Raw genomic sequence first — 26,533 nt, forward strand, 5'->3', positions numbered from 1 at the left:
TTATTGTTGCCCAGGCTGCAGTGCAGTGGCACGATCTTGGCTCATGACAACCGCTGCCTCCTGGGTTCAAGCGATTCTCCTGCCTCAGCCTCCCGAGTAGCTGGGATTACAGGAGTGCACCACCATGCCTGGCTAATTTTTGTGGTTTTAGTAGAGACGGGGTTTCACCATGTTGGCCACACATCTATCTGAGGTAACAATGAAGACATGGCTATCCCATTGAACAGATGAGAAAACAGAGGTTCAGAACTCAGTAACTTTCCTGTCATTCTATGTTAATGAAGGAGCCAGCAATGAGGCTTCCCAGCTCTTTTAGTGCTGTGCTTCTCCTATTACACCATGCTGCGCTGTTAATATGTGTGTATTCATGCATGTTTCTTGATATAGACTTTCTCTGACAAAAATACATTTGGGTCATTTGTGGCTCCTTTCTCCGGTTGCTTTTGAATTTAAAGGTTATAACATATTTAGGTCCCATGTTAATGGGCAGCTTTTCCTTTGGGCGAAAACATCTCTTCCTCTTTAGCAACTTTGGCCATATGGAATTCAAATTTGTTAACTCACTGCATAAACAGCAACTCATTTAAAAATAAATTACAAATATTAAAGGGAGATAGAGAACACGATAGTACACTATATATTGAAATACATCAGCTGTAGAATAATGCATCTTAATGAAGGCTTCCCATGTGAATAAACCATTATATTTACAAGCTTTCCATAGTTAATGACCCAGAACTGGATAACGAAACCTACATTTATAGCAAGGTCCTCTGTCAGCAAAAATATACATATTAATAATTGATGTTGCTGTAAAAATAGGACATAATGTGATGCCTCCTGAGTTTGTGGGGAAATAGGACTACATGGTCCATTAACTTAAAATGCTTATCTAATGTTTGATGGGCTTTGTCTTTAAAAATCCTTCTTCAAATTAGTAAGACAAAATGGACATTTGTCCAAATGAAGGTCTGTTCAATTTATCAGCTGCAAATATACTTGCAAATAAGTGACTGAATGCTGGTAACTTTCTGGGGCAGCTCGCTGTCATGCTGGGGTGTGTTCTTCCTGGGGTTTTGTTGTTATCGAAGGCGAGAACACGAAGAAGGAGCAGCCGGGGAAAGGGTAGACAGCTATTCCTAGCAAATGACCATCCCGTGAAATCCCTCGCCATCGTCAACGCAGAGATTGATGAGCACTGCAGTCCCCCTGGACACCTCAGTGTTCATTAGGAAGCACTTAGAGACACGTGTTTGGTCAGATCATTGGGCTCGCCACACGCCCTGGCTCTAATTTTGCACATGGAAGACCTCACGCTGTGGAATGCACCGCTCCTCAGTTGGTCCATTTCGACATCATGCGAAGAGGGAGGTGTTCCTTAGTTTATTAAAATCAGCCATTTTGTTTCATCATTTCATTTCAGAGTAATATATCTATATTTATGTGCCTGTGTTTGTACAATATACCTACTCATAAAGATGAACCCAGCAGGAGAAGTGAAAAAAGATAGTGCAGGTAGCTAGAGCTGATGGTTTGCTTTCGCCCTCTGCGCAGAGTAAAGTGATGGCAAATCTTTATCTTAGATGCAACAATTTTAATGGGCATAAAACTATTAAAGAATAAGAAATGTTCTAGCCTGTTAAGCTTAATTTTGAAAAAAATTTTTAGTATGTAAAAAATTTCTTTATTAGGAACTGGGTTATAAGAGGTCTAGTTGTGCTTATAATTGATTAGTGGCGGACTTTGCATCTGCTACTTTTGTGCACTCCTTTCTTTAAAAATATATTAAAATAAACACTTTAATGGCATTTATGGTTTGCTAAGCATTATTTTAAGTGGTTGTAAAGCATTAACTCCCTTATTTCTCAACATAGCCTTATGCTACTAGATAGCATTACCTTCATCTTATATATGAGAAAACTGAGGCACAGAGAAGTCAAGGAACTTGCCCAGGGTCACACAGCCAGGAAGTGGCTGGGGCTTTGGCCTGAGGCATCTAATTCTGGAGTCTCTGTTCTTACTCTCTGTGCTTTGCTGTCTCTCTCTGCCGATAGGTCTTCTCTGACTTAAGAAATGTTTATGGCTACTATAGACCATAGTTTTGTAAAAAATTACGCATTTGTAATTGTAATACTGCTGAACTGCCTTGCAAAGAGGTTGCACTATTTACTCTCCCTGCACAAGAAGGGCATGACAACCTCTGTGCTTCTATACCTTGCCAACACCGTAACTTTAACGTTTTTGGTCTTTGCTAACTAAATAGTAAAAGGTGGCAATTTAAAAGGCATTTTTGAATGATGAATGATGTGAGCATCTAAACGCATGATTATAAGCTATTTCAGAAATTAACAGCTAACACTTATGTAGTGCTTACTGCATGCTGCTACTGCCAGACACTAGTTTAAGTGCTCTACAGACGGCAATTTCTTTTAATACTTAACACAGATCTATGAGCTAGGAGTCGTTACTACCTCCATTTTGCATCTATAGAAACTGTGACACAGAGAGACCAAGGTGCCAGCCCAAGTTCACACAGCTAAGAAACAGTCGAACTGGAATCTGAACCGAGGTAGGTTGGCTCTAGGGTTCTTGACCTTAAGCGCATTAATCTGCTGCATGAGAGGACTTTGCATTGAGCCCTCATATTAGATAAGTAAAGGCAGATGTCCCACCCTAGAATGTTGACAAAGGAGTCCTGGGCTCAGGGGACAAACAGGAGGGTAAGGAAGATCTTTCTTTTCTTCATTTTGTCTCTGATGATCTGGAGACCTCAGACAAGAATAAAGCTACATCCCAATATGAAGAAAAAACTAGAAATAAAACCAGAGGCTCCTGAGCAACGAGATTGCAAAATTCCATGTAATAGAAAAGAAAATGGTGTGACCTTTCCTTTGTTTCCCCATAGCCTCCCAAAGTGGACTTTGGAAACCACAGATTATTCCAGGTGTCCTTGAAATCCTAATCTCCTCACTCAGGTGTCTCACAGCCCTGCAGGCACAGCTGTACCAGGACACACTGCTTGTTGTGTCTGCAAACTTTTTTCTGGTGCAACAATACAGGCTGTGTGCACGGGCAGCACCAGTTATGCCTCCACAATTCCCCCCTGAGGCTAGCTATGGCAGCTGCAGATGAGATCTAAACCCTATGGGCTACTCCAAACTTGACAGTTATCATGTATTTTTGCTTTACAGGTATCATATTTTCAACTGACTTCACTTCCAATTCATAACTTCAGCAGTATACGACGGCAAAGACCAAGACATTGTGTAGTTTGAACTCAGCTGCACATGTATTTTACACAACCATTTACTTACTTTGAATATTTTGTGTTTTGTTGCAAGCAACGTTATAGTTCTCGATAGTTTTCCACTGTATGAAATCAGTCAGATATCAGGACAACATACACTCATTTTTCAAGATAATTAACATCAGCTATGGTTCCAAGATGGCATATCCTATCCCAAGCTCCAGGCTCGACCATTTTCCTTCAGTCTGTCATAAGGGCCTCCTAACAGCATCTCTGTGAAATAGGTAGCACCATCCTGCCCTTACAGAAGAAACTGAGGCTCGCTGCTGAATATGCCACTCGAAATCTGTCCACTGGCACACTGCAGAGCTGGGCTTTGAGCCTAGCTCTGTCTGCCTGGGAAGCACACGCTCCAGACTGCCCCCTCAACCCCATGCCTGGTTCTCCCTCAATGCAGGGGAGCAGGCCTTCAAAGCTGGTGCCTGGAAACCCACACTCGTTTCCAAGGTGCTGCTTCCTTCCCAGGACATGTAGGGAGCAGCCCTTTTGCATTTAAAAAGTATAACAAAACGAAAACAAAGTCAAACAAAACCCACAAATCACAGTGAATCTATTTTTTGAGAATAAATTTTTAAAATAAAAACAATCAAAGATCATCTGCAGCAAATATGTTGAATAACGCACATGACCACGCTGGGCTACATAGTTTCATCTCATTTTGAAATGGAAGTGTGGTCATCAAAGACCATTTCATTTAGATTCTCTGCTCACTGGCTTTGCCAGCAATTCCCAGAGAGGAACCCCATGTTCTGAGGGCAACAAAAGCACAGTTACAGTGTGCACGGAGCTTTCCCACGTGAAGTCTCGGAAGAGGGCCGTGCTCATTTGGGCTCCCAAGTTCGTACTTGGGGTTAGTTGTTAATAAGAAAGAAATTTAATTTATTGGCCAAAAAATAATTTAGAATACAGCTTGCTTCATGTTAGAATGGGACGGTGAACAGGGTTTTACGTTGCTTTTAGGATTCAGTAGATGCGTTTAAAAGTGACTGGTCTTCCTCTTTAATAAGTGCTCCTCCAGTGTTCTTTATTATAATGCAAACGTTGATAGCTTCAGGGTAACATAAAATATATGATGGTCATGACTGTGGGACAAATTATTTCAAAGGGATCCACAGAATGAAATGTATTACGACCATTAAGTTTCCTTCTGCTTGATCCACCCCATTGGCTCTGCCAATTAAAATAACTGCACATAAATTTTTAGAGTGCCATTTATTTTTCTTTGCAGATTTGAGAATATAAATACTTAAAATGGCAATATCCAAAAAAATAATTCATATGACAATAGTAAAAGAAACATTTGATCAGGAATTGAAGGCATGACGATGTCTCTCGCTCTGATTCTGGTTTCAGTTACTAAATAGCCACTCCTGGAAATGTGCCAAACATCTCTTGAAGACATAAATATGGTTTTGATAAGTCAATGGTTTCTACATTGGTATAATGCAACAAAATGGAATAACAAAAAAATAAATTTTAAAATGAGGAGGTAATATCTTAACCAGTGATATATTGGAAAATATATTCAAATGCAAACATTACTTGGATTTAGGGTAATAGATTTTGGATTTTTAAAAATGGTTTTCAGCCAGTGAACAGAAGATAACATTCTTTTAAAAATTGAATCCATATATTTTTCGATGGTATAAAATTTCAATAAAACACGTAATACCAAGTGAAGACATACTCAAAAGAAAGCAAACAGAAGAAGGTCACATTTAAATACAAAACAGACATTATTCTCTTTATGCCATTCAAAGTGTATTGCTGAAAAAAATAATACAAACTTCATTCATGTGAGCTGAGTACATGTAAACTACAAAGTAACACTAAAAAAAGTTAAAAACATGTAATTCTATCTTTGTATGGTATCAGTGTAAGCTAGTAAGACTTCAGCATGAACAAACTGTGTTTGGCTATTGCCTAAGTTTCTGGTGTGTGGCACAGCACTGGTGTTCAATAAATGTAGACTGAATTAAAAGTGGAAATCTAATTAAACAGAAGTTATTGAATCTCAACTGATGCTAAAGTAAAATTTCATATTAAACTTAGATTCTATTAGATTAAATCTTTTGACTTCCAATTTAATTTTTAAAGTAGAAAACTGGATATAACAATTGTTTTCATCATTACATTCTACGTCCATGTGTCTCTTAAGGGTGCTCAACACAGAAATACTGACATATCATCACCTATGTACCTATTCATATACACCAAACAATCTGGAGATCTTAGGGGAAAAATTTAAGAAACTCTACTGCCATTTGATTTTACTTTATTTTTTGTAAAACATATTACTATTTCTTTATTTTTAAAAATGAATGCATAATAGATGTACATATTTTCAGGGTATATGTGATATTTGGATATATTTATGTAATGTGTAATGATCAAATCAGGGTAATTGGACTATCCATCATCTCAAATATTTATCTTTTCTTTATGCTGGGAACATTCAAATCCTACTCTTGTTAGCTATTTTGAAATATACAATTGATTATTGTTAACTATACTTTATTGACCTATCAAACACCAAATCTTATTCCTTCTATAGAACTGTATTTTTCTATCCATCAATCAATCTTTCTTCATCTCCCCTCACCCGCCTACCCTTCCAGTCCTCCGGTAACCACCAGCCCACCCTATATCTTCAGGAGATTCAGTTTGTTAGCTCCCATGTATAAGTGAAAATATGTGATTTTTGTTTTCCGATGCCAGCTTATTTCGCTTAACATAATGACTTCCTGTTCCACTCATGTCTGCAAATGACAAGGTTTCATTATTTTTGTGGCTGAATAATATTCCATTGTGTATGTACATACCACATTTTCTTTATTCACTTATCTGCTAATAGGCACTTAGCCTATTGTACAAAGATAGGCACAATAGCCATATCTTGGCTATTGTGAATAGTGCTACGACACATATTCAAGTGCAGATATCTCCTCAATGTATTGGTCTCCTTTCTTTTGGATATGCACTCAGTAGTGGGATTGCTGGATCATATGGTATTAGGTTGGTGCAAAAGCACTTGCGGGTTTTGCCATTACTTTTAATGGCCCTGTCAGCTTAATAGTTCTATTTTTAGTCTTTTGAGGAATTTCCATACTGTTTTCCATATTAGCTATACTCATTTCCATTCCCACCAATAGTGCACAAGTGCTCCTTTTTTCTCCACATTCTTGCCAGAATCCATTATTTTTTGTCTTTTTCATAAAATGCATTTTGATTTGATTTTGCATATGGTGAGATACAGGTGCCTAGCTTTATTCTTCTGCATATGGTTAACCAGTTTTTCTAGCCTCATTTATTGAAGAGACGGTCCTTTCTCCAATATCTGTTCTTGGAGCTTTGTTGAAAATGAATTGGCTGTAAATGCATGGATTTATTTCAGGGTTTTCAATTCTGTTTCATTGGTCTCTGTGTCTCTTTTCAAGCCAATATCATGCTGTTTTGGTTACTACTGCTTTGTAGTATATTTTGAAGGCAGGTGGTGTATGCGATACCTCCAGCTTTACTCTTTTTGCTCAGGATTGTTTGGGCTATTCATGGTATCTTGTGGTTCCACAGGAATTTTAGAATTTTTTTTCTGTTTTTGTGAAGAATATCATTGTTAGTTTGATAGGGATTGCACTAAATCTGTACATTTCTTGGGTAATATTCACATTTTAACAATATTAATTCTTCCAATCCATGAGCATGGCATATCATTCCATTTTTTGTGTTCTTTTCAATTTTTTCCCTCAGTGTTTTATAGTTTTCCTTGTAGAAATCTTTCATTTCCTTGGTTTAAATTATTCCTAGGTGTTTCATATTTTTGTAGCTACTGTAAATGGGATTACTTTGATTTTTTTTTTTAGACTTTTCACTGTTGGCTATAGAAATGCTACTGATTTTTTGCGTGCTGGTTTGTGTCCTGTACCTTTACTTAATTCATTTATAAATTATAACAGTTTTTTGATGGATTCTTTAGGTTTTCCTAGCTATAAGATCATGTCATCTGCAAAAACGGCTAATATGGCATCTTTCTTTCCAATTTGGATGTCTTTGATTTATCTCTCTTGCCAAATTACTCTGGCTAGGACTTCCAGTATTATGTTGAATAAAAGTTGTGAGAGTGGGCACCTTGTCCTGTTCCGGAGCCTACAGAAAAGGCCTTCAATTTTCCCCCATCCAGTATGATGTTAGCTGTGGGTTTTTCATATATTGCCTTTATTGTTTGGAGGTATGTTCTTTCAGTGCCCAGTTTGTTTAGAGTTTCTATCATAAAGGGATGTTGACTTTATTGAATGCTTTTTCAGCATCTATTGAAATGATCACATGGTTTTGTTCTTGGTTCTGTTGATGTGATGTTTCATGTTTATTGATTTGTGCAAGTTGAACCATTCTTTCATCCCTGGGATGAATCCCACTGGGTCATGGTGAATGATCTTTTTTTTTTTTCCCTGATTGTATTTTTAAAAATTTAATTTCCAGGGTACATGTGCGGGATGTGCAGGTTTGTTACATAGGTAAACGTGTGCCATGGTGGTTTGCTGCACCTCTCAACTCATCACCTAGGTATGAAGCCCCGCATGCATTCACTTGCTCTCCGACTGCCCCCTACTCCAACAGGCCCCAGTGTGTGTTGTTCCCCTCCCTGTGTCCATGTGTTCTCGTTGTTGTGAATGATCTTTTTAATGCATTATTGAATTTGGTTTGTCAGCGTTTTGTTGAGGACTTCTCCATCTATGTTCATCAGGAATGTTGGCCTGTAGTTTTCTTTTTTTGTGTCTGTCTGGCTTTGGTATCAGGCCTTATATAATGAGTTGGAAAGTACAGTTGACTCTTGAACAATATGGGGGTTAGAAGTGCTGGCGCCACACACAGTAAAAAAAATCTGCACATAGCATTTGACTCCCCAAAACTTAACTACTAATAGCCTACTGTTGTCCCAGATGCCTTACTGATAACATGAACAGTCCATTAACACATATTTTATATTTTACATGTATTACATACTGTATTTTTACAGTGAAGTGAGAGAAGAGAAAATGTTATTAAAACCATAAGAAAGAGAAGATTATTTCACTAAGTCGAAGTGGATTATCATAAAAGTTTTCATCCTCATCGTCTTCAAATTGGGTAGGCTGAGGAGGAGGAGAAAGAGGAGGAGTTGGTCTTGCTGTCTTGAAGGTGGCAGAGGCAAAAGAAAAATCTGCTTATAAATGGGACCATGCAGGTCAAACCTGTGTGGTTCAGGAATCAACTGGTCTTTTCTTCTCTTTAATTAAAAAAAAATAGTTTGGGTAGTATTGGTATTAGTTCTTCTTTAAATGTTTAATGGAATTCAGCAGTGAATCCATCAGATCCTGGGCTTTTCTTTGATGGGATGCTTTTTATTATTGATTCAATCTCATTAGTCATCATTGGTCTGTTCAGGTTTTCTGTTTTTTCATGGTCCAATTCTGGTAGGTTGTTAAGTGTCCAGACATTTATCTGTTTCTTATAGGCTTTCCAAATTGTTGGTGTACAGTTGTTTGTCATAGTTTCTAAAGATCCTATGTATTTTTGTGGTCTCATTGTTAAGTCTCCTCTTAAGTTTCTGATTTCTTCTATTGGAGTCTTCTTTTTCCCTCCTCGTTAGTCTAGCTAAAAGTCTGTCAATTTTGTTAACTTTTCAAAAACTCAACTTTTCATTTTGTTGATTTGTGTGTGTGTTTTAGTCTCAATTTCATTTATTTCTGCTCTGATCTTTCTGTCTTTTCTTTCAATAATTTTGGGTTTGGTTTCTCTAGTACCTTGAGATGCACTATTAGGTTGTTTGAGCTCTTTCTGTTTTTCTGATGCAGGCCTTAATTTGCTCTAAACATCTCTCTTAGTGCTGCTTTTGTTATATGCCATAGATTTTCATGTGTTGGTTTCCATTTCATTTGTTTCAGGAAATTTTTAAATTTTCTTCTTAATTTCTTCATTGACCCAATGGTCATTCATGAGCATGTTGTTTAATTTCCATGTTTGCATAATTCCCAAGTTTTCTCTCGTTATTGATTTCTAGTTTTATTCCATTGTTGTCAGAAAAGAAACTTGATATGATTTCAAATTTTTAAAATTTGTTTTGTGGCCTAACACACAGTCTATTCTGGAGACTATTCCATGTGCTGATGAGAAAAATGTGTATACTGCAGCAGCTGGGTAAAATGTTCTGTAAATGTCAGTTAGGTCCATTTGGTCTACTGTATAGCTTAATTCTCATGCTTTGTTGATTTTCTGTCTGGATGATCTGTCCACTACTGAGAATGGGGTGTTAAAGCCACCTACTATTATTGTATTGCAGTTTCTCTCTCCCTTTAGATTGATTTAATGTCTGCTTTATATTTGGGTGCTTCAGTGTTGGTTTCATATATATATTTATAATTGTTATATTCTCTTGCTGAATTGACCCTATTATATATAGCGGTCTTTTCGGGTTGTTTTTTACAATGCTTGGTTTGTTGTCTATTTTTAAATTATTTTTATTTTTTGAGATGGAGTCTTGCTCTTTCATTCAAGTGATTCTTCTGCCTCAGCCTCTTGAGTAGCTGGGACTACAGGTGCCTAACACTACGGCTAATTTTTGTATTCTTTATAGAAGTAGGGTTTCACCATGTTGGCCAGGCTAGTCTTGACCCCATTACTTCAAATGATCCACCCACCTAGGCCTCCCCTGGATTATAGGCATGAGCCACTGCACCTGGCTGGTTTGTAGTCTATTTTATCTAACAGAAGTATACATACTCCTGTCCTTTTGTCCATTTGCATGGAATATCTTATTCTATTCCTTTGCTTTAAGTCCATCTGTGTCTTTTTCTATTATTATACTTTAAGTTCTGCGGTACAGGTGCAGATCTTGCAGGATTGTTACATAGGTATACACATGACGTGGTGGTTTGCTGCATCCATCCCCCTGTTGCTTACATTAGGTATTCTCCTAACGTTATCTCTCCTCAACCTCCCCACCCCTGGCTATCCCTCTTCTAGCCCTCCAGCCCCCAAAAGACCCCAGTGTATGATGTTCCCCTCCCTGTGTCCATATGTTCTCATTGTTCAACACCCACTTATTAGTGAGAACAAGTGGTGTTTGGTTTTCTGTTCTCGTGTCAGTTTGCTGAGAATGATGGTTGCCAGCTTCATCCATGTCCCTGCAAAGGACATGAACTCATCTTTGTTATGGCTGCATAGTAGTCCATGGTGTATATGTGTCACATTTTCTTTATCCAATCTATCATTGATGCGCATTTGGGTTGGTTCCAGGTCTTTGCTATTGTAAACAGTGCTGCAATGAACATACATGTGCATGTGTCTTTATAATGGAACGATTTATAATCCTTTGGGTATATACTCAATAATGCGATTGCTGGGTCAAATGGTATTTCTATTTCTAGATCCTTGAGGAATCGCCACACTGTCTTCCACAATGTTTGAACTAATGTACACCCCCACCAACAGTGTAAAAGTGTTCCTATTTCTCCACATCCTCTCCAGCATCTGTTGTCTCCAGATTTTTTAATGATTGCCATTCTAATGGGCATGAGATGGTATCTCAATGTGGTTTTGATTTGCATTTCTCTAATGACAAGTGATGATGAGCATTTTTTCATATGTTTGTTGGCTGCATAAATGTCTTCCTTTGGAAAGTGTCTGTTCATATCCTTTGTTCACTTTTTGATGGGGTTGTTTTTTTCTTGTCAATTTGATTAAGTTCTTCATAGATTCTGGATTTTAGCTTTTTGCCAGATGGATAGCTTGCAAAAATTTTTTCCCATTCTGTTCATTGCCAGTTCATTCTAATGATACACTCCTTCCTTACACCTTATACAAAAAATAACTCCAGATGAGTTAAAGGTTTAAACATAAGGTCTAACACCATAAAAACCCTAGAAGAAAACCTAGGCAATACCATTCAGGACATAGGCATAGGCAAGAACTTCATGACTAAAACACCAAAAGTAATGGCAACAAAAGACAAAATAGACAAATGGGATCTAATTAAACTTAAGAGCTTCTTGTTGCTTTTAGAATGCCATTGCTGTACTTGACTTTTGAGAGTTTGATTATTATACACCTTGGGATAGTCTTATTTAGATTGAATTGTTTGGTGATCTCTGCCCTTCCTATACTTGGATATTTTTATCTTTCTCTAGGTTTGAAATGTTTTCTGCTGTTCCTTTGAATAAGGCTTCTACCCTTTCTCAATTCTCTCTTGAATACTAATGATTGTTGGATTTGTTATTCTGAGGTAATTTTCTATATATTGTAGGTATTCTCCGTTCCTTTCATTCTTTTTTTTTTCTCCTTTGACTGTGTATTTTCAAACAGCTTGCCTTCAAGCTGAATCTTTACTCTGCTTGATCCATTTTGCTGTTAAGGACCTCTAATGTATTTTTCTATCCAGCAAATGTATTTATCAGTTCCAGGATTTGTCTGATTTTTAAAAAATTATTTCAATACCTTTTTTAAATTTCCCTGTCAAAATTTTCTGATAAATTTCCAAATTGCTTTCCTGTGTTATATTGGAGTTTGTTGAATTTCCTTGAAATTGCTATTTTGAATTATTGATCCGAGGATGCACATGTTGCCATCCCATTAGGGTCCGTCACTGGCTTCTTGCTTTGTTTCATTTGGGAGGTCACATTTCCTGTTTGCTATTATTTTTTGTTGGTGTATGTCTACGTCTTTTCATTGAAGAATTAGCTATTTATTCTAGTCTTTTCTGTCTGGATTGTTTTGGTTTCCTTTTGATAAGTTTGCTTAGAGCTTTTGCAATTTACTTGTTGAATCTCCTTTATTGCTAGGTCACTGCCTCCTTTTTAGTACTGGTTGGAACCTTAAGTCCAGGTTTGCATTTGCTCTAGCAAATGTTTGGAGTGCTGCCTGTCCCAGTGGGGAGGGTTCTTCATATCCCAAAGGGGATACCCCTGTCATGCAGGAAGGCTGGCTAGTGGCTTGCGCTCAGGGGACCTGTGGAACCTGCTTCCTACAGTGTGGTGCTGCTGAATAGTCATTCTGATTTTGCATCTCTTTTGGCCAAGATACAGAGAAGAGTTTTGTGGGCTGGGGACGCTAGTCCTGCCTTTCTCTTTGTCTCTGGCTGCCCTAATAAGTTTTTGTCCCTATAGATACTTACGATGATTTCTGTAGGTTGAGGCCGGTATAGTTCTCTTGCAAGGGAACCCAAGATGGGAAATCTAGTTGTTTACTTTGATCTCAGTGTAGAAACCATTAGTCTGGGAGGGACTTTTCATACATGAGGTGCGTAGCAGACTTGGGGGAGGAGCATTGTGGATATAGAAGTCTGATTTGCTTGCTATTAGCTCAGAGTTGTTTTACTTCTCTGTGGCCCTGGAGGTCATCTCATCTTCATATCCGAGTTATGGGATATTGCTGGTACTAATCTTGGTGCTGGGTATTTGTTTTGATTTTCTGTTGTGGAGAGCGAGGCTAGATTGCTTCTATTCTGACATTTTGGTAGGCTGCTTTTACTTTTAAATGTGTGGTTTTTTTACATTAACAAAGTAAAATTTGACTATTTTAGAAAATGCAGATGATTACAGACAAAAAAGAAATATCCCAAAGCTCACACATTAAAACATGAATTTTATTCAGACTTGGCATATTTTCTTTCTTTCTTTTGTATGTGTATGGATGTGTGTATATACTTAGTTGAAGTCTTTATACTTTAGTTGAAGTCTATATGCTTTAGAATTATACACATTATATGTATAATTCTAAATCCTGAATTTTTACCTTGAGCATTTTTATGTAGTCAAAATAAGTCAGAAACATTGTTTTTAATGCTGGTATATCACTACATCATAAATTATTTAACACTGTAATTATTTAACTTGATACATACTGTAAGAATATTAAAATATTTCCAATTTTTCATTATTAAAAGGAACACTGTCAGGAACTTCTATGCACCTAAATCTCTATTTTTGGTGGTTATCTTAAGAAACAAATATAACTTAAGGATGAAGAATATAAATATCTTAACCATCTTGTGGCAACTTGCCAACTGGCTTTCAGAAAGGTTGAGTCCATTTAACTCCTTGTCTTAAGAATGAGCATCTCATCACCACCTTGTCAATAATTACAATTTTAAAACCTTTTAATATTTTGCTAATAAGACAGACACCACTTGCTCCGTTTCACTAATTCTAAGATGCATATTTTTCATAGTTTAGCATATCTGAAATTAGGGATGGATACATATTACAATCACAGTTGTGTTTGGGCTTATTTGGCAGCATTTTTTTCTTAAGGGCACCTAAAAGTAATGAAGCATCTTACAATTGATGATATCTTAGAGTCAATGAAATTACAGTAGAATCTCATGTAATTTTTATTTTGTATTTCTGCCACTAGCTAAGAGCCATGGTTTATATAGAATTTCAGTATACATTTCAACATGCCAGTGAATTTTTTAAAACAAATTTAATTGTGGTAAAAAAATGTAAGATAAGACATATAATGCAGTGATACGCCGGCATTAAAAAGTATGTTTCTGACTATAAAACAATAATTCTAACTGTTTTTTAGTGTGCAATTAAGTAGTGTTAACTATATTCACATTATTGTGCAACAGATCTTTAGAACTTTTTCATCTTGAAAATGGAAACTCTGTTCCCATTAAGCAACAACTCTTCTTTTCTCCTTTCCCCTAGGCCCTGACAACCGCCCCCTACTTTCTGCCTGCATGAATTTGATTACTTTAGATAGTGCAGATAGGTGAAATCATACTGTATTTGTCTTTTTGTGACTAGTTTTTTTCACTTAGCATAATGTCTTTCAGGTTTATCCATGTTACAGCATGGGTCAGAATTTCCTTCTCTTTTATGGTGAATCTCTAAATCATAAAAATTTATAACAACTGGCAGAAATTGCTGACCCATTGGATTCTGACAGCACACCTAAACAACTAAAAAGCAAAAGACAGGTTGGGTCCGAAGGGGTTCCCAATTTCCAAAAACAAATATTGGTTTACTTTTGAAATACAAAGATCAAACAGAAATCAAGAATGTAGGTGACAAAATCAATACATTTCTGAACTAATATCTGCTCTTCTGGGGTTAACTCCCATGGCTTTTAAGGGAGTAAGACTGGTTACCACAATTTGAGAGTTTACAAACACAGATGTCGTGAGACCATGCCCCTTCATCAGGCAACTAGGCAGTTCCAAGTTTCTGGAACATGGATTTGAATTCCTTCCTCAAACAAAACAATTCCGGGCTAACAACAAAGGCCATGTGAAGAGGCCATGACTGCAGGTGGAGCAATGCAGGGCGAGGGCCGGAGTAAAATGTAAACTATCCTAAAACTAAACAAACTTGCTGTGTCATTTGTCATTTACAATGTGCCATTATAAAACCAATGAAAATTACATGGCAATATCCTGAAAACCGAACTAAATTGTATTTTAGTTCTATTTAATACTGCTAACAAAATCTTTTATTTTAAATCCTAAAATCCCTGAAAAGAAAATTTAATATTTATACAAGAAGACTTAATTAAAATGTGACTTAAATGGTTATGTTTATGGTTGATCACAGAACAAAAGGATTTAAAGTATCAAAACCACATAGTGGGGACCGCTTTATTTATTTTTCTTGAAAGTGAAAAGAGGAAGGCAGTATTGGAAATTAACACTTAAACCTAAAAAGAAAAGAACATTATAAAGAAAACCATATCCTCACATTGATTAAAATGCTGTATTTGTTCCACTTCTTACATGATTCTCTGACATTTCTACTGTGTCTACTGTTATAAATATACAGAAATGAAAAAAAATCATATCCCAATTTTTGTCCTACCTGATATACACGTTAAGTACATAGAATTGGCAAAATGTATTTCAAATTGACTATTATTTAATTAAGGCACAATTTTAAAAGCTACAAATTATTTAAGTCACGATTCATGTCTTTTTCCCCTCTGACATAATTTTGAACATGCATTTTATCTGTAATTTTTTCAGAAATAAAATACATGTTTATTGTTGACAGATGTCAGACTAAGCAAAAATTTAAAAATAGGACCATGGTGTCCTGTTTTTACATTTCCCAAAATATGTAGAAACTCTAAAACATCACTTCTAGAGATATACAATGGAATATTATAACTAACTATTTCTGGGCACCAATTTCTTACAATTCTAAAATTATACTGATATGAATAGCTACATACTGTATACTTTGCTCATATTCTTGGCTTTTTTTTTTTTTGTAGCAAAGAAATTCCAAGGTTTGGTATTACTGGGAAAAAAAGGTGTGTTTGTAATGAGACAAACTGAACTCAGAAAGGTGGGCATGTAAACCCTCAGTAGCAGTCCTTGAGATTGTACTGCCACTGGGTCCTTGCCCAAACTGAGTATCATCCTTCTTGGTTCTCTTTTCTTTGGTTAGCATGGATTTTTAAAAGCGATTTAAGTTTCCTTATGGACACTGTGCTACAGTCAGAGACTCCCCCTTCTCAGCCCTCGTTCCTTGGTGCCTCCTTCCCAGCCACCTGACCTGAGGGTTCTTCCTGACTTCTTTGGGGGTCTCCCTTTATTCTTTACAGACCTTCTCCTAATATATCTCTTGTATGCCTAATTCCACCATGCCCTCTGCTCTCACAGGATCCAAACTAACAGAGGGACTTTGAAAATCTTTTCAGCATTTGCTACATGATTATATCATTTAGATTTCTTCTCCTTTCATCAGTTTTGCTATTTATACTTCCCTAGACAATTTTCTCTGTTCAATATTTTCTATTTTATGATCACAGTTGCTCATGACATCACCTAATAGTTTTTAATTTGCTAGTGCCTGTGGTCACTGTATATTGTGTATATGACCACATATATATGTCTCATATATGTATGTATACATAATATATGTCATATGTTTGTATATCTACATACACACATATATACATACTGGTCATACATTTGTATTTTCTTTTCTTCTTTTCTTGATTAGCCTCACTAGAGCTTTGTATGTTATTAGCATTTTCAAAGACATAGTCTTTGTATTTATCGATGTTACCACTTCAACATTTTTATCTGGGCACTAAATAGGGGGCATCAAGTCATGCAGCTCACCAGAACACACCTTTGGTCAATGCTGGAACAAGTCCCAAAAGGGCTTTGTTTCTTTTCTTTTTAAAATTACAATGTCCTTCAATGAAAACTGAGTGGGTCAACAACAACAAAAAAAGCCCCATGAGGACTGGTCCCATCTCTGGTCATAATGAGCTTTGCAAAGAATTGGCTTCAGAGGGTTTGACAGCCGCTTCCAAGTACTTGAGGAGTTGTCATGTGAAAGGGAAAGAAGACACATTCTGGGTTACTGCAGGAGACAGAGCCCAGCCTGGCAGCGGGATCTGTAGGGAGGCCAATTGCAGTTCAATGAAAGAGAATGGGCTCCTGTAGGAGGCAGAGGTTCTGTTTTCAGGAGGGGCTCAGGCAGAGGACGAGTTAGCCTTCTTCAGAGGCTGTGCACTCAATGATGCAAAGCACGCAGAAAAATCTTTAGCAGCAGACAGACTCGAAGATGGTCCCAGTGACCCTGTCTCCTGGTCCTCTTCCCTCATGTAATCCCATCCCCTTGAGTGTTGGTGGCCCCATAACTTGCTTCTAACCAATATGACTGGGAAAAGGCGATGGGATGCCACTTCTGTGATCATTTGCATAAGATTCTGAGCAGCCTCTCTCTCCCTGCTAACTTAGATGAAGCCAACGCCATCTGGAGAAGCCCACATGGCATGGAGCTAGGGCCTGCCCCCAGCTAACAGCTGGCATGAACTGTGGCCCAGGATCTGATGCCCCACAGGGAACAGAATCCTGCTGGTGACGATGCATGCTTAGAAGCAACTCCTTCCATAGTTGACCCTCAGATGAGACCTCAGCCCTGGCTGACACCTTGACTGCAGCCTTGTGAGATTCTGTTACGATGTGCCCAGATTCTTGGCCCTCAGAAACTGTGAGACAACAAATAGGTGGCTTTTTTTTTTTTTTTAAATAGAGTCTTGCTCTGTTGCCAGGCTGGAGTGCAGTGGCGTGATCTCAGCTCACTGTAACCTCTGCCTCCCGCGTTTAAGTGAGTCCCCTGCCTCAGCCTCCTGAGTAGCTGGGACTACCGGCGCGTACCACCAAGCCCAGCTAATTTTTTGTGTTTTGGTAGAGACAGGGTTTCACCATGTTGGCCAGAATGATCTCTATCTCCTGACCTTGTGATCTGCAATCCCTCGGCCTCCCAAAGTGCTGGGATTACAGGCATGAGCCGCTGTGCCCAGCCCAAATAGGTATTTTAAGCTACAAAGTTTGGATAACATTGTTATGTGACTATAGATAACTAATCCACCTTTCCAACTCTATAATTCAGTAATCACCGTCACCAAAGAAAAAGCCAGCTGTATCAATGTAAACCCACTGTTGTGACCGTCCATACTAATAAAGTGGTATGCACCTGTGACATGAGACAGGAATAGCAGATTGTGACAGCTCCTAGCCTGTTTCCACATCTAGCGCTTTCTGCATCTTGTGCAGAGACGTGTAAATGGATATAACCCTGATGTCCTCACATCTCCCTGGGCAGTTTCTGTATCATACGGGTGACTCCATTCCATTAAATCATTTATTTTTCTTTCCTTTCTTCCCTCAAAAACTCTCTAAAGAAAACACAGTCTCACGTATTCTATGGTCTTTAAGAAAACCAGGTGCTATCTCTTAAAAAATACTCACCATACCCAGGAAGATCATCTCCTTTTCTCTCAGTTTTTCGGTGTTCTTACATTGATGGAAACCTCGCCAAGCCTAAAAACAAATAAATGGTTTCTTGCTGAATACATAAAAATATAAAGAAAACATGGTCTGCTGTTTCTCCTGTATAAGCTGCACATCTCAAAATGCCAACTAATCATAAGCTCTAGGTTGTACGTGTGTTGATGGAATATTCTTTATTCTTGATCACAGGCAAACAAATTGTTAAGAAGAATGAACCGCAGAACTGACCTGCAATTGTTATTAGTGAGATTCCTTTACCTTGGTTTCTTCAAGAGAAACTTCTAGGTAGCAGGAGTGTGAGGCTAGATCTAAGGATGGCACATCATGGTTTTAAAAGAAAAATGTCAAAAGTAATGTGGGGAAATATAGTAACCTCCAAGAATTGTACAACTCAAGCTTTTAATGCAGATGCTAAAACTTTACATTCCCACAGAAATCTGAAAGAAAACAATGTCTTATCCATCCTTCCCCACCACCTTCTCCTATTCCTATTCAGCGAAAATTAGGGACAAAGAGTCCTGATCTCTGGCCCAATTTTATGTCCGTAGACTTATTTTCTCTGAAACCTAATGCTAGTTCGTATCACATTGCCAACTGCTGCGTTTCCCTGTGAGTAACCGTAGCCTCTATTTGGAAAAAAATGGGGCATAAATCCATGATGCTTATCTGATAAGAAAAGGAAACCTTAAAACCTTAAGGATTCCTTCTAGAAGGGACACTGATGTGCTGGTTATTAGTGATGGCTGTTGCATGTTTCTGGAAGCTATTAAGGCCTGCTCCCACTTTTGTAATTATATATATTTGTGTGTGAATGTATTAAAAAAATTCATTACGGATTTATATCCTCACTGCATTTTATCAACATTCAACAATTATCAATGGTCTTTAACAATATTTGAATAAAATGCCCTGAGTTTAACACCTATTTAGAGTAAAAATTTGAAAATATGACCGAGCTTAATTAATGGTTTCCCCAGGGTAAGTTAATAAATCTTTGTGGAATGTAACCCAGTTCTATTAAGGATAGGATTTGGGGTTTGAGTTTTGGAGCTCACCCCCTAAGTTGGGATGCATCTTTAGTATATAAGACACCTTGTACCCCAACTCCAGGAGCCCTGTGTTTGCACCTTCTGAATACGGAGTGCAGCAGCCCAGGGATCCATCACTTTCTTGCTAAGTATCTTGGATTGCTTTGCTTTATATTCTTGCAGAAAGATTTGCTTCATGAATAATGCCCTTAGGCGACCTTGCCGAGCCCTCTCAGCAATCTGGATTAATTTTACAGCCTCATCCAAAGGGATACTCTTTACAGAGTATTTCTGCAAAAAACAGTTAAGATATATCAATGTTTAAACATGTTAACCACATCATTTGATTCCAGACACATCACACATGCTTACTTCAAACACAATCCTGCTAAGAGTCCCCATGGTTGATAACAAGTGTGAGAACTGCTGAACACTGTTCATTTTTCCAATGAATGATGTATATTTTGATAACCTGCCATGCTCATGCTGTGATCCCAAATTTAAGGACCCCATGACTTTCCTTTACCCTTCTGTACAAAATACTAATTAGCTCCTTGATATTTTAGGTTGGCAGCAAATATACAAAAATGTCAATAAAATTGATTCAGTAAAACCTGAAATTGCTAACAATATTTCATTAACTTAAGAGTAGAAACATAGAAATAGAAAACATACCACTAATATGAGCTTTTAAAATTTAAAACATATGTGAAGTAAAATGCTGATCTTAAAATAAATTATAGAATTACCCAGTGAATACAACTAATGTCGAAATCATTTTTGGGGCATTAAATTTTATATATCAAAAGTCCTCCAGTGTCTAAAACTTGCATCTTAAAACATTCAAACACGATGAGTACTATTAAAACAGAAAAATCAGGGCTGGAAAGTAAAACGTTGTTTGGAAGATCTAATGTGGCATATATGGAAACAAAGTCAGGTGAGGGGCTATGCCATTTTTTGGGAAAAGAGGGACAAGAACAAGGGCTCCGGGTGCATGCTGGAGCCTGTGTGAGCTCCAGATGCGAGTGGGGCCTGTGTAAATACTGGGTGCATGCAGAGGCCTGTGTGAGCTCCAGGTGCGAGTGGGGCCTGTGTGAATACTGGGTGCATGCAGAGGCCTGTGTGAGCTCCAGGTGTGTGCAGAGGCCTGCGTGAGCTCCAGGTGCATGCAGAGGCCTGTCTGAACACTGGGTGCATGCAGAGGCCTGTGTGAGCTCCAGGTGCGAGTGGGGCCTGTGTGAGCTCCAGGTGCGTGCAGAGGCCTGTGTGAGCTCCAGGTGCGAGTGGGGCCTGTGTGAACGCTGGGTGCATGCAGAGGCCTGTGTGGTCTGGATGCAGCTGAGACCTGGGTGAGCTCCAGGTGCAGCTGAGGCCTGTGTGGTCTGGGTGCAGGTGAGGCCTGTGTGAACTCTGAGCAAGCTCAAGAAGGAGGCCCCACTGCTGTTCCTGGAGCGAGGTAAGAGGGATGCATGTGGCCTGGCTCAGAGGATGTCCATGCATGGATGGAAGTAGAAAAGACAGATCACCGGAGCCAGAAAAGCACCAGAGGCCAGGCACGGTGGCTCGCACCTGTAATCCTGGCACTTTGGGATACCAAGGTGGGAGGATTACTTGAGTACAGGAATTTAAGACCAGGCTGGGCAACAAGGTAAGCTCCTATTTCTACAAAGAATTTTTTAAAAATTAGTGGCATGTGGTGGCACACACTTGTAGTCCCAGCTACTTGGGAGGCTTGGGCAAGAGGATCACTTGAGCCCAGAAAATGGAGGCTACAATGAGCTATGATCATGCCACTGCACTGCGGCTTGGGCACCAGAGTGAGATTCTGTCTCTAAAAAGAATTTTAACATAAATTTAAAAAGAAAAGCACCAAAGCATAGGTAAAGCCTGTTTCCGGGCCTCAGAGGGCAGCAATGGTTGCCACAGCAGGACAAGGTGCAAGGTGCAAGATGCTGAAGCCTCATGTGTGGGGTGCTGTCCCCATGGCCACTGCTGCCAGGACGACCCCTTCTCTGTGTAACACGGCCAGGCTTGGGGGCACAGGAAGGAGTGAGAAGGAGAGGAAAGGGGCATGCATATTGAGAACCTGTAGATGTCACATGCTTTTTGTATGCATGCTCATCATATTCGCAAGAGCAAACTCCAAGGCCAGTGTTACTGTGACCACTTAAGAGTGAAGAAAACTGAAGACCAAAGAAGTAAGGTAACGTATGCAAGGTCCTGTGGGTAGGAAGAGAGGGGACCAATTTGAACAGACTGTCCCTCTTTCCACTGAGCCATCCACTATCCTTCAACATAGCACAGGGAATATGATTGCTTATGAGGAAGCTCCTTCACATAACAATCACTCTGAGTTTTGTTTTCAGTAAGATTTCACTGCTTCAAATTAGTAGTGAGCACACATTGTCAACAATGCATTTGTCAGGTTAGAGTAGAACAAGTATCATTCTGGCATTAAATAAGATGATGAACTTAACACACAAAAACTTAAAACATATGGTATCCAGCAAACATGAGTTAATATTGTACTTCTTTCCTTTAGATTCCAGGCTGTCATTCTGAAAATACTTGGGGCCATTATCAAATAATTCTAAGGAATTTTGAGTAGGGAACTCAACAAGTCAAACACTTTTAAGCATTTAAGGAGGCCACAGTGGATATTAATGTAGGAAATGGACAAGAATTTTCATGCATCAAAATTCTCCTTGGGGTATACATTGTATATACTCTTCTTGGGGTATATATTGTATATGAGCAGCTAAAGAAAGGGGTCCTATGATCCAAGATGGCTGATCACTAGCAGCTCGGGATTGTAGCTCCCACTGAAAGCGCAGAGAACGAGAGGACGCCACACTTTCAGATGAATTTTTGTTGCTCAGGCACCAGGAGATTCCCAGCGGAAGAGTCCCACGGGTCGCCAGCGCGACCCTTGTGGCCAGCAAGGCGGTTTTGTCGCTGCCTTGGTGCCGCGGTTCTTGGTGCAGAGTCAGAAAAGCACCATCAATCTTAACGCCACTGTTTTCGCTGGCACAGTGGGTTGCTCAGATTCTAGCGCCAGGAATCAACAAGTTGGACGTCCATTCAGAAACCCAACTATAAAGATGGTAATTATAAAGACCACAGATGGATAAATCTATAACGAAGGGAAGAAACCAGCCTAAAAAGGCTGAGAATACCCAAAATCAGAACGCCTCTCCCTCTACAGGGGATCACAGTTCCTCATCAGCAACGGAACAATGCCTGATGGAGAAAGACTGTGTCCCATTAGCAGAAGCAGGCTTTAAAAGGTGGATGATAAGAACCTTCTGGGAATTAAAAGAACTTGTTCTAACCCAATGCAAAGAAACTAAGAACTTTGAAAAAAGGTTTGAAGAAATGTTAACAAGAACACACAATTTAGAGAGGAATATAAGTGAATTAATGGAGCTGAAAAATACAACACGAGAACTTCGCGAATTATGCACAAGTTTTAACAGCTGAATTGATCAAGCAGAAGAAAAGATATCAGAAGTCGAAGACCAACTTAATGAAATAAAACGAGATGACAAGATTAGAGAAAAAAGGATAAAAAGGAACGAGCAAAGTGTCCAAGAAGTATGGGACTATGTGAAAAGACCTAATCTACGCTTGATAGGTGTACCTGAATGTGATGAAGAGAATCAATCCAAGCTCAAAAATACCCTTCAGGATATTATTCAAGAAAACTTTCCCAACCTAGCAAGGCAGGACAATATTCAACTCTAGGTAATACAGAGAACACCACAAAGATATTCCTTAAGAAGACTAGCCTCAAGGCATATAATTGCCAGATTCACCAGGGTTGAAATGAAAGAGAAAATACTGAGGGCAGCCAGAAAGGTCATGTAACCCATAAAGGGAAGCCTATGAGACTCACAGCAGATCTCTCAGCAGAAACCCTACAAGCCAGAAGAGAATGGGCGCCAATATTCAACATCCTTAAAGAAAAGAACTTTCAACCCAGAATTTTTACATTCAGCCAAACTAAGCTTCATAAGCGAAGGAAAAATAAAATCTTTTGTGAACAAGCAAGCACTCAGAGATTTCATCACCACCAGGCCTGCTTTACAAGAGCTTCTGAAAGAACCACTACAAATAGAAAGGAACAACCAGTATCAGCCTTTCTAAAAAATACCAAAAAATAAAAAACATCAACATAATTAAGAACTTACATCAACTAATGGGCAAAACAGCCAGCTAACATTAAATGGCAGTATCAAACTCACATATATTATTATTAATTCTAAATTTAAATGGACTAAATCCCCTAATCAAAAGACACAGACAGGCAAAAAAAGCCAAGACCCATTGGTATGATACATCCAGACGCATCTCACATGCAAGGATACACAAAGACTCAAAACAAAGGGATGAAGATTGACCAACCAAATGGAGAGCAAAAATAAATAAATAAATAGAAAGCAGGAGTTCCAATTTTTGCTGATAAAATAGACTTTAAAGCAATAAAGATCAAAAGAATCAAAGAAGGATATTACATAATGATAAAAGGATCAATGTAACAAGAAGAGCTAAAGATCCTAAATATATACACACCCAATCCAGGAACACCCAGATATATAAGACTTATAAAGAGACTTAGACTCCCACACAATAACAGTGGGAGACTTCAACATCAATATTAGACAGATCAATGAAACAGAAAGTTAACGATATCAAGGACTTGAACTCAGATCCGGAACAAGTAGACTTAATTAACATTTATAGAACTCTCCACTTTAAATACACAAAATATACACTCTTATCAGTACCACATCACATCTATTTACAGGTTTAAATGAAATACTGGTTGGCTGCTTATTAGTTATTTTCTTCCCTCATTTTTTTTTCATGTCTCTATTATTAAACACAATTATAGGCATACCCATTTTTAGACTGCATTCTAGCCAGGGCAATAAAGCAACACCCCTGTTCTTTCTCCCTCTTCCTCTTCCTCTTTCTTCCTTTCCCTCATTCTTTTTTTTTTTTTTTCTCTCTCTTCTTCTAAAAAAAAAAAAAAGAACTTGTTGTTTCATGAATGATCCCAAAACTTTCATGTTCATTCTCTTTCCATCTCCTGAAATCTTTCTGCTATGATATTCCCTGTAACTGAACAGATAAGGGATAGCCCTTTCATAATAAAACTGTGCTAAAAAGGACTTCAGGGCCTTCTGACTTGTGTATGAAACAGTAAGGTAGACATGTCACATTCCATTCACAATTTTGGCCTTCTTTTTACATGGTATGTAACAGTAAATAATATTAGTATATCTTTAGTGAGAAGCAGAGGTTCTAATAAGGTATTGAATAACTGAATATCTGGACATCTTATTTTTCATACCCTTTGATTCATTTATAACAATAGGTAGCAGCATGCTTAACCTCTTTTGGACTCAATTTCTTTGGCTAGATTTTTATGATGATTACGTTGATTTCTTTCAACCAATTCAGGCTAGAGAAATTCTCTTTATCAAAATTACCTTTTCTCTTACTATATGAACTTTGGTTTTCAAGATAGAGGCGGAAGCTTCTGAACTGGTAAATTATAAAACATATCTATTTAAAAATAAATTCAAATCCTCAGGAAAAAAGAAAGAAAGAAAGAAAGGGGTCCTATGAGACACCAAAGAGCACGGGGAAGTCACAGCAGAGTTCTTGTGGTTTTCTGAGCCCTCAGCACATCTGAAATGAGACTGGGTGGAGATGAAGTGCTTAACCCGATGGAGGTGATAGGAGCTGGCCAAGGCTGGATGCTGAAGAAGGAAGAAAGAAGCCTGCCTCCCTGCTGTGGCCAAGAACAAATGAAGAGGAACAGTGAGAAGACGAAATGGCAAGGAGGAATTTTTAGGATTTCACCATAGAGTGTGCAATGTAATCTCCCTTCTCCATTTTCCACCATAAAGTCTTTAGTAATTCTGCCATGCTCATCACTGCTGCAAAGGGATTCCTTTGGGGGGAACTAAATGAGGTGTAAGTGCTTCGCTCTGACTGAGGCATGGATAGAAGGCACAGACACAGGATGGTGAAAGGATGGCTAGTTGACCCCCAAATAAGCTGGCCCTGTAATGGACTTCAAGGAATTCATAGTGTAAAAGAGGGACCAGTAGTTGGGAGCAGGGGCACAGGAAGGAGAGGTCATCTTGAGTCAGATGGGTGCTATGGTTTAAATGTGTCCCACATACCATGTGGCATATCTCACATGGTGCCAGTGTTCATGTGCTGGGAACTTAGTCCCCAGTGCAATGGTTTTGGAATGTGGGACTTCTAAGAGGTGATAAGGTCATGAGGGTTCTGTTTGCAAAGTGAGTTAATGCTGTTATCAAGGGAATGACTTCCTGCTAAAAGGATGAGCTCACCCCCTTACTTCTTGCTCTCTTACTATGCGATTCCTTCTCCCATGTTGTGACACAGCAAGAAGACCCTTATCAGATGCAACTCCTCAATCTTGGACTTCCCAGCCCCCAGAACCCTAAGCAAAATAAACTCCCATTGTCTTTAAATTACCCCATCTGTGGTACTATACCAACACAAAATGGACTAAGCCAGTATGTCAGGAAAGGTTTCTTGCAGGATGGTGTATCAAGTTAGGCTCCACAGAATGGGTACCATTTTGATGAGCAGGTATGTAAAAAAGAAGAACAAGCCCTTTATCCAGCATGGATACGCAACATGAGAGACAGCATTGAGCTGGCAAACACAGGGCATGCATTTCACCTGCCATCCTCAGCATACACTTGGAATCTTCCTTAACACCATCACTGAGGCTGGCAATACCCAATGACGGCTATTTGTAGAGAGACTGCAGGTGCTTCTTTATCCTGGGACCCTAGCCTGCAGCTGCAGCCTCAGCATAGTTACTCACAGTGCCCCTTTCACCCTGGAGTGTCCCAGGCTGAAAGGACAAGTGCTGCCTTACTGCTTAGGCCATGAAGGCCAGCCAGAGGGGCGAGGCAGTAAGTTACTGAAATGATAAAGCAGGTCTGCCAGAAGGTAGATGGGACAGTGCCCTGTGGAAAGGGTGGGAAGAAGACTGCCCACCAGTGGGCTGCATGGGGGATAACTGCAAGAATCCAGGAGGTGGTCGTGAGAATCAGGACTAAGACAGTTGTGGAAACAGGAAAAAAATGGAGCTGCACAAATCCTGGGGACAAAGGAGGTATCAGGGCACAGAACTAAATGGATTCTGCTCCTTGCTTCCCAGGAGGGATCTATCTTTAAGGATTATTCTTCCCCCATTACAGTCCATTCAAGGTGATCCAAGGGCCACTCAGTGTGTTAGTCCATTTTCACACTGCTGATAAAGATTTACCTAAGACTGGGCAATTTACAAAAGAAAGAGGTTTAATGGACTCATGGTTCCATGTGGCTGGGGAGGCCTTACAGTCATGACAGAAG

At 38.8% G+C, this 26,533-nt stretch overlaps 1 protein-coding gene across 1 annotated transcript in view; it reads right to left on the reverse strand.

Annotated features, from left to right (window-relative positions):
* The window catches only part of IQCA1 (IQ motif containing with AAA domain 1), a 181,221-nt gene that overhangs the window by 140,503 nt on the left and 14,185 nt on the right, over positions 1-26,533 (reverse strand). Inside the window, exons 4-5 of the mRNA XM_017537737.2 lie at positions 19,220-19,411; positions 18,051-18,122 (exon numbers count right to left, since the gene is read on the reverse strand). Of these exons, the coding sequence (XP_017393226.1) occupies positions 18,051-18,122; positions 19,220-19,411 (264 nt within the window). The remainder of the gene's footprint in view (positions 1-18,050; positions 18,123-19,219; positions 19,412-26,533) is intronic.

This window comes from Cebus imitator, unplaced genomic scaffold (genome assembly GCF_001604975.1).
Source record: "Cebus imitator isolate Cc_AM_T3 unplaced genomic scaffold, Cebus_imitator-1.0 Scaffold106, whole genome shotgun sequence".
Lineage (NCBI taxonomy): Eukaryota > Metazoa > Chordata > Mammalia > Primates > Cebidae > Cebus > Cebus imitator.